The following is a 9,364-nucleotide window of genomic DNA, read 5'->3' on the forward strand; positions in this document are numbered from 1 at the left end:
AAGAGGTTTAGATAGAAATATTTGACATAGTAAATAAATAAATAGTTAAGATATTCCTACGTAATTACCATCCTTTGGAACTTAATCTTTTTAAATAAAAGGTACTATAAAATGTTATGCATAGTATGAGCTTTCAAAAAAAACACAAGGTAAAACACTTGTTCCTTGTTGAAGTTTAAATTGCGTTCGACTTTAGGAGTACCATCTCCTCTTCTTTAATCATTGCAGAAAATCACCTGTGGCTTACACTTTACGAATTTCTGGGGCATTAGTTATCGATCTATGTTTAATCGATTCGGGATACAAATGGCAACAGTTCTTCTTTGAGATTTAGGTCAAAAACGCTCGGACAGCTTTGAAGCTAAATCGTCAGTAAGGAACAAATAAGACACCACTTGCTTTGCAAGATAGATTTGATTAATTCATCAATTAGTTCGATTCAAAGAGAAATACTTCACTAGACGATAATATTGCGTCAACATAAACTAGCTTAGCTGCACTGACAGTAGCTAACCTTGCCCTGGCAGATAATTGTATAGCGAGTGCAAGACGCTCTGCAGAAATAAAGGCGAAAACCTTCTCATTTATAATCTTCGTTCCTAATTATTAATCATGTTGACCCGCTAAATACTACCTTAAATATGATCTGGTCTAGCATAACATACGCCATACTCGTTTCAGGTAAGCACCAATCAACATCAACCTTCATACCAAAAAAAGCATACTTACGTCATAGTTATTATATAACACTAACACGACTTTGCATAAGCTTTATTTACAGATTATATATACATAGCCGCAGTGCGTTTAATACTGCCCTATACCGACATTTGCGCCTTTGCACTATCTAAAAGACAAAATATTCCACCGCCTGTCATTCATTAACTCTCCAAACCCAGGGTCTGTACAGCAGCTTGAAATTCGAACTAATTTCATTTCCCGTAATCCCTTTCTGCCACGTTCTTCTTTCAACACATCGTCGGGATGAAGGGTATGTAATTCTGCTGATTCAGCTAGCCTTCGTCGTCTGAGTCTGTAGCCTTACGTTAACCTTAGCTACAGCAGCATTTTGTATGGTATGAATTGTCCCAATACCCGTTTGACCGTAGCACTCATGTCTGACCTACCAACGTATGCAGCTCGCTCGCTCTGATTTGACCTAGGAATTAGGAAATAGCTATTATTTATCCATGTCAATGTAAAGTGATACAGAAAGGTATTCACGCGTTTTGCTGAAAGTTAGTTGTATTTTTATAGTCTTTTTTAAGTTAAGCTGTTATTACATCGTCTTGCGAAATAACGGGCCCTCAACAAATTTTTACTACAGTAACCAATTCAGTGGTCATCATCTCTACGTTACATATACTACATTCTTGTCTTTTTACATGTATTAATAGTATATATTGTCCATAGTTTACTCAGTTATATGACGGCACCAAGATGCTAAGCCGAAGGTGTCACTGGCTTGAGCTCGCATACGAGAGCATATATACAAAGCATACACAAACCACGCGAAATTATGTCATACACTTCAATAGAACAATTATGTTTTTATAAACAATATTTTAATTTGCGTTTATATGAATCGTTACTTAACGAGATAGTTCGCATTTTCGCCTCTGTTGGAAAAAAATGGGAATAGCGAACGGCGACAAATTCCCAAAGAATCGTACACTCTTACTCTACCGCGCTATTCAAGACGGCATATGCCCCATATTATGCACTCCTCATCGTCGTTACAGTCCGTTCATTTAATATTTTCCATACACTAACACTCTTCACATGGTTGGATGTTCTCTCCCCCACTTACTAACCTTATAGCTTGCCTGTTTCCTCCCTGAACTTTACGACAATCCATCCATACACACACACACACACCCTCATGTGCAATTTCTCCGCTCTCCTAGCACACAAGTTCTGCTGACATCATAAATACCATTGTTTATTTCGCTTTTGTGTTATGTAACGCTGTAACACGCGATCACCGTTATTGCCGTCATTCTAAGTACAATAAGCATGCTAGTCTTGGGGTGCTACCAATTATAACAGGTTTGATCGAACACCATTTCAACTCTAATTGGAGCTCCCGCAACTTGTTTTTTCCGTCAACATTGTTGTCAACATTCCTGTCGCCTAAAAATTTTACACTACTCAGGTTATTTTTTGTCAAACGTATCTGTCCTGTTTTTCACTTTTTTTTCCTCTAATCTCCTCGATTTATATATATATATATATATATATATATATATATATATATATATATACCGGGTACGTATTCTGATCAGGACGCCGTGTTCCTGAATAGATCTCGTAGTTAGAGTCTCATGGCCAGCAATAGAGGTTGTGGCAGTCGCACTGATCGCTTTACATCGGTAGTTTCAACATTAGCAGAACTAAGCCACATATTTCTTGTTATTATCGAGGGTTGAGTATTGACCTTTAGCGAAGTACTCATTATAGATGATTCGGACGAGGAACAGATGGAATACAACGACAAGAAATGCGAACGTAGCCCAAAACAGAGCAGGCAATCCGCCCAGCTGATGGCCATGTTTGTGCAGAGCAATAACATGCTTTTCGTGTGCAGGCGCTTCGGCTACCTCGTGAACATGTAATGTGTGCTTTAGCTCGGAGAGATGCTGCTTAGTTCTGGCCACATAGAGGACAGCCGTTGGCGGATCGGTCAGCTTCACAGGAAAGACGGCTGGTGGCGCACCGCTGTAGATGGTTATGAGCAAATAGCAGGCCAAATATTGACATGAACGATATCATAAAACCGCGATAGGTGAGGTAAAAAAAAATAGGATATGCGTTAAACTCGATGACATTCTGTTGTTCTTTCGCATTTAGAAAATTGTTATTCTTAATTGTTACACAGTCATTGGAATTTGAAGTTATCTCTTGACATACAACGAAATAGACGAGTTTGTTTATAACGCTACGGCATAATTAAATATATTTAATTAAGGACCGCACGAGGAAGGTACCTACCTAATGGGTACGGGAGGATCAAGACATCCCCCATCGCAAGCGTACACTCGTTCGTCGGCTTCGGCGGAGATACTAAGAACAGCTTTGTTTTCAGCGTTAACGGTCACCGTCACGTTCAGGTTTGACTCTGGAGTGAATAGCATCAGCCGACGATAATGAAAGTCTCGATGAAGATCGGCCGGTAGTGTCGAAAACTCAAGATGGCCGTCATGGAAGAAGAACGCTCCAAAACTCATGAGCATTGCCTGCATCGCTCCATTGGGCCCGCCATGGCTCAAGAGTTCACCGCAACCGCGTTTGAATAGTGTCAACTGCCACAGTTGCACCGTTTGCTCAAGCACTGACACCTTACCGAGGTCGGCCAATGGAGGCCACAACGTCCGAGCGTTTCTTTTTCGAAAAGTTATCCATAATAAAAAAAGTTAACAATGACGGACATACTGCACACATTATATGGACTGCCAAATTAATTTACCAGATATATTCTATGTATTAAGAATTATTCGTATTTACATATTCTAATGCAACTCATTAATACCTACAGTGTGTGGTGTCCCTTGTAACAATGCTTCCCGAGAGCTGGTAGGTCGAGGGATGTACTCTCCGGGGTATGCGATAAAACGTAGTACAGCGTTGCGTTAATTCGGTCTCCATTCAAAGCATTTTCAGCTCGAGATAGCGAAATTGAAAGCCCGGAACGCCATATCTGTGACATTAAAACAATACGTAAATACGGAAGCAGTTATTATATGCGAGTTGTACAAACATTTTTTTAGAGTATTTATTTAACCAATGCTAATGCCGTAGACAAATAATTCAGAATCGATTCCGACTGCACAAAGATTACACGCCCATTATGATAATAATAGCGCCGACTAGTTAAAGACATACTGGATAATTTTAACAGGTGTTATCATCTAATCTGTAGGTATTTCTCCTCAACTGACCTTCAGAATAGAATACGGCCACTCTGTGGTAAACTTGAGAGTTCGACGTCAAGTATCCTGTGATACCTGCAGGAAGTCTCAACATTCATACTTTTAATCGGACGCGATGAAACATTACCGGGTCCATTCACAATTAAAAAAATATTTGTCGGAATTTTAATATACAGTAATAATAGTAAACGGTTTGTTACAATTCGTTGACAAACCAGCACATCCTTGGAGTGTTACTTTTTGGACTTTGTTGACATGGCTACTAAAGGTCTGATGTAGATCCTCGCCTGTTTCTTTCTGACCACAAGGCTGCTTATGACCACAAGTTCTTACTCATAACTCTTAATCCGTTTGCGAGCTTCGTCATTAGTCATAGTCAGTTAGGCGTCAGTGAATTTACAGCAACGATTTTCTTCTTATTGCAATTCTATTTAGGAGCAATAGCGCACATCGTTGAATATTATCTTTCACTTAATCAAGAAAGACAGTCGCCTCTGCGTAGATAGATACAATTAGCCTCTGATCAAGTGACCAGTCCACCTCACACTGTTTATATCGAATTGACCTGTACATCAGTCAGGCGACGTAATTCTTGATGAAATCGGAATCGATGTTTTGGATTTTTTATTGATACGTAAGTAAAAGCGTGCATATCCAGCCAAGCGGGATGATTTTAAACACACCTATGCATATTTTAACAACGCAAGGCTTACTTCCAGCATCGTTACTGCGAATTTAGGCTGCTTTAATGTAAATGCAGCCCTACTTCGGGCAAAACACCGGCCTGAGCAAAGCTATTTATTGTCTTGTCTTTATCTATTACCCCAATTTCGAGGAAGGAATAATTCTTTCGATTGTTTCGAGACCTTACTGAATGGCACATCGTATAAAGAAATATAGTTCATTGGCAAAAAATAACAAGTCTTGTATATATACGACTTTTCTGCTTTGTATGCATATATATATATATATATATATATATATATATATATTCAAAATAAATATGGTATTAACGGTAGTGAAAAGCGGATAGCTGATTTCAGCAGCTTACCTCCAGCCAGGAGTTGACGTGTTCGGCCTCGACTTTCTTCATCGAGGCCATGACTCGATCGAAGTCTTTTCTAGATAGATCATTGACCTTAGACTCTGAAGCAACTACTTCCGCCATACTTACGGGCTTCGAGTACTTGACAATGGTGAAGAAGTCATAGGAAGACTTTGAGTCAAATGATAATTTGATATCCATTTGCGGCATAATAACCGAATAAACTATGAACTTATGTCCAGCAGCTACCTTTCCGTTAAGCTGAACATAATGTAAACCATTATGGACGCTGCAATAAACGAATTTGTTACGTTCTGTTAACTTCCATAAGCTGTCATAGAAACAATGGCAAAATTGTCACTTTGACTGAGTCATAATTTGAGTTGAGGATACTATCTATCTATACGTTTCTAAATTATCACAGAGCATGTCTCAGCTTCTAAAACCAGCATTGTCCCTTCAAAAGACATAAACGTTATAAAGCAAGGATCGACGCCTAGCCCTATAGAGAAAATCACCAAATTCTGAGAAATTTACCATAGCATATAAAAAATATCCCCTAGTGTCTTCTTTAGATAGACGCATATGTTGAAGTATTACAACCAATATAATGAACTTGACTGCAAACAATAATGGGCGACTGCAGCAGCAGCGCCAGTGCTCACCCGAGATTTTTGACCTTGACAGCTGGCGGGAAATTTTTCGCCCGTTGTTGCAGACTGACCCTAGCCGACTTCCAGGAATCTTCCAGGGTCATTTCTAAGCTTTGCAGAAATACTGAAGGATCACTACGATGCGCGAGAATCTCTTGCCGAATTGTTATTGGAGTTTTGGAAGAGGCTAACATGTATGTCTCAATTTTGATCAACTTTCCATGGACGAAATGCAAAGCACGAGTTACTGTAACAGAATCAAACGTGCGATTTAGCACGTAAAAAGGCCCAATAGACCCCAAACCTGGTAAGTCCCAGCTTAGATCATCAACGGATATTAAAGACAAACCCGCATATGTAAGATGCGTACCGTGCCCGTGATCAGCTCTATTCTCGACCTCGACGTTCACTAACGGTGAGAACGGAAGCGCTGTTGAAAGTAGCCGACCCGGCTCGCCAAAAAAGAAAAGCTCGTCGGCCGCTTCATTAAAAGCTATATAACCGTTGCCGACAAATGGCGTCAGCGGAACATCCTCCGAGTCATAGCTACGCTGAAGCTGTGCGTTGAACGCCCCCGCGTCACGTTCGATTTCTTCGATGTGCCTAAGCATGGCATTAAGAGACGAATCTAAACATAATCAATGTAAACATGGACAAATGCACACGACAAATAAATGCATTAATTAACATCGAAAATTACTTAGCTTAGGGTTACGCCGACCGATTTTGTATCTATCATATACCTATCAATCATCTTTCATATTTCGCTAAACTCAATCGAATAAGAACACCTTTTTTTAAATGAATAACTTAACAGGAAGATGTTATTTTAGGAAGTTAGTTAAAACATACGTTTTAATTAGTAGAGATTATATGCCAGAGAGTCATTGAAAAAACCGCGCGGAGTATGATAGAATAAGTTGAGTGAAATGATCAAATCTTGTCACCGTGTTCCAGTATATCCGTATATAGACTACATCACAATGTAGATTAAAATCCAGCCATGCTACATTTTGCACGCTATACTAGTAGTTAAAATGCACATAACAATCATCTAGCTCAGGATACGCAAAAACAATGTTTATAAAAATAAAAACCAAAACGTCTTTAAACGTAGGCAATTTAAAGGAGGTGAGTATCGTCCAGAAGCAAACTGCCGGCTCTAAGGAGCTAAGAAAAACGTTCGTTCAGAACGAATGATATTCATTTGCTAACAAACCAATGACTGTGTGTAGCTGAAGCTTTTAATCGCCGGTCGGTTCGGTATAACTTCATAACTTGCGTGATGTCAAAGCAGTTGAGCGTGTTTGAGGGGCATTCAGCAACAAAGGACGAAGCTATGTTTAAGCGTCTACGATGAACGTGACAGCCCTAGGATTTGCAGTAGAGAAAGGCAGAATATTATGAATTATCATTAATAATATATTACCCATTATAAATGGAGCCTTGCGTCGAACAAACCGAAACATTGACGGCGCCGAGTAGAGTAGGAAAAATATTGTAAAAACAATACATATTGTTATCAAACGGCGACGCATCCTGAAAGGTCACAACAAAGCAAGCGTTTAGAGCGTAAATATCAGTTAATTCATTGATATTTAGTAACAAGTACCATTTGTACGATATGACAGCGATACATTTCTTTGGCAAAAAGTATCTATAATGTACCAATGAAGGCGCTGCACTTTGAATCGATGCCTAATTGCTTATTATGCAAAGTCTATGAGCTTCTAAGCTAGAAGTGCAGCTTATATGAGAAACATTCTTAATATATCCATTTGATCTACTTGAGACGTCAAATCCATATTGACTGATACCCGTATAAATAATTCAAAGTATCATTTACAAGTTATATTATCCCGTCGCGCCATCACTGAAAAATAAAGCACAGAGTCATATGATTTCGAACGCAGCCCGCATGACGCTCTGTTATTCCTAGAATACATGTTTGACTATGCCATTCATGCTAAGCTTACTTTCTTCCTACTGCCAGATTTGTATTAACATTTTCTTATTTATATTTGTATTTCTAACAGGAGTGTGGCTAATAACTGCGTTTTATAGCTTTTACTATTTTTTTTTATTATTATTATTATATTATTTATACTTACTTGATCGTGTACATGTGTTACTATATATGGACTAACCAAATATATATATACCATGCTTCAGTCAACTTGGTTGTATTCTTTCCGCGCATTTTTAGTGTACCTTCTCGTAGTAAGTTTTTGTAAAAAATTATGTTCTCCGCGCTCTCCAAATTCGTTAGCCTACAGCATAGAGCATTTGTTGTATAACGGCAACTGTTGTCCATGTAACCAAAAGGTCTCTTCAGTCTTCCTCAACTTACATCATTCCATAGAACGGGACGATGTCAATCATCGCTCGTCGGACCAGCCGTCGAATTCGGTCCATTTTCTATAAAGCAGCAGGTAAATGGATGAACACGAACAGACCGAAAGCAACACGGGACGGAACGCACTTTCTCACTTGAAACACTGCTAAACACTTGCATAGAGGTATATTTACAATGATTTTAGCGAAAACCTGTTTCTGTTTGAGATACAGCTTTTGTTTCGCTCGTGCTGATCGAACACCTACAGTTTAACATAACAAAGGTTGTATTCTAACGGCAAGTAGATTGACATCTGATTAGTTATTTGGTTTACATAGTTTTGCTATCAGGGTTAAATAGGGCCGTTGGGAGCTCGTTATTTTTCAGATAAACTCTCCGACAATCTAATTCAAATAACTTCCATGATAAATCTTTATACTAAACACGTACAGCCGTAATGTCGTCAGAACGCATAAAAAACAAAATCATCTAACAATAAAATTTTTTAGTAGCAGTGCTAAATATGTATTTAGCTTTCCGTATGCACTCTGCGACAAAGCTGCAGCTCGCAAAAATTTGTTAAAGCAGCATGGTCGATGCTCACACATAATGAACTGCCACTTGGGGAGTTAGCCTAGTTGGAGGTCGATTCTTATTATGCGGATATTAGCTCTCTATGCTTTTTATATGGTTACGCGCTAGCCGTGCCTACCAAATAATAGCTGCGTATCCGATTCGCTGACTACAGCTGTTCGTGCGGGCGTCGTTTCACTGGTAACTGTTACACTTCGATTTTAGCTGCTAGGCAATACTGTTAAATTACTGACTTATCCAACATTGAGGTACACGTCTCCCTTTTATGCCCATGCTTTTTACATATATATTGTTGTTATCACAGGAAGAGCCGACTGGTTCGGTGACGGTGAGCGTTAGTGTTTACACAACATCTCATGATACCAATCAGCTGGACTGCGACTGCCTATGTGGCGAGGGGCAGATCTGGCGAAGCAGGCTGCCAATAGTGCGCCCATACAGAAATTAATAGGTGTTTACGGGGAACTCTATGTGCAGACGTAACACTTATTTGATTTTGTAGTCGGCAGATAAATTCCCGATGGAAAGAAACGGAACACCAATCTGTCGGCGACAGTATGACATATGAATACAAACTTGTTATTATCTTGTTTATAATGGCTTGGGTAGTTGCTCATCCTGCGTCGGAACTTACAGAAAACACTCGTTGCAGGAAACCTGTTGTTCGAAACACACAAAAATCAGCTGTGTGAACTGTCAGCGCGGCACCTGCTTAGCCTGTTTTCCGAAATCTCCTGCTTTGATCATTTGGTTATACTGTGTAAAACAGGACATTTATTATTACTACGTGCCCAAAAGATGTATTCGG

General features: G+C 39.3%; 1 protein-coding gene across 7 annotated transcripts; it reads right to left on the reverse strand.

Moving 5' to 3' along the window:
* Nucleotides 1–733: 733 nt before the first annotated feature.
* LOC111265092 (uncharacterized protein KIAA2013 homolog) lies at nucleotides 734–8,883 on the reverse strand. 7 transcript variants are annotated; one of them, XR_002683262.2, is made up of 10 exons: nucleotides 8,675–8,883; nucleotides 7,978–8,128; nucleotides 7,057–7,166; nucleotides 5,998–6,255; nucleotides 5,640–5,874; nucleotides 4,981–5,263; nucleotides 3,534–3,697; nucleotides 2,992–3,381; nucleotides 1,815–2,718; nucleotides 734–1,159 (listed from the first exon to the last, which is right to left on the reverse strand). XR_002683262.2 is itself a non-coding variant. In XM_022841476.2 (10 exons), the coding sequence occupies exons 2-10, from the start codon at nucleotides 8,040–8,042 to the stop codon at nucleotides 1,113–1,115; spliced, it is 1,833 nt and encodes a 610-aa protein (XP_022697211.1). In that variant the 5' UTR covers nucleotides 8,043–8,045; nucleotides 8,675–8,883; the 3' UTR covers nucleotides 734–1,112. The 7 variants fall into 7 exon arrangements, 6 of the variants coding, with proteins under 6 accessions (XP_022697211.1, XP_022697210.1, XP_022697208.1 ...); XM_022841476.2 differs by having other exon boundaries at nucleotides 2,438–2,718; nucleotides 7,978–8,045; XM_022841475.2 differs by having other exon boundaries at nucleotides 2,438–2,718; nucleotides 7,978–8,125.
* Nucleotides 8,884–9,364: the final 481 nt, after the last annotated feature.

This window comes from Varroa jacobsoni, unplaced genomic scaffold, assembly GCF_002532875.2.
Source record: "Varroa jacobsoni isolate VJ856 unplaced genomic scaffold, vjacob_1.0 scaffold_934, whole genome shotgun sequence".
Classification (NCBI taxonomy): Eukaryota; Metazoa; Arthropoda; class Arachnida; order Mesostigmata; family Varroidae; genus Varroa; species Varroa jacobsoni.

Bases quoted from the DNA above. Each gene is read 5' to 3' on its own strand.
- LOC111265092 (XM_022841476.2), bottom strand. From the start codon at position 8,042: ATGGACCGAATTCGACGGCTGGTCCGACGAGCGATGATTGACATCGTC. The intron at 5,875-5,997 runs GTACGCATCTTA...ATTCTGTTACAG, and splicing joins TAGAGCTGATCACGGGCACG to TAACTCGTGCTTTGCATTTC. The intron at 3,382-3,533 runs GTAGGTATTAAT...TTTTCGAAAAAG, and splicing joins TACAAGGGACACCACACACT to AAACGCTCGGACGTTGTGGC.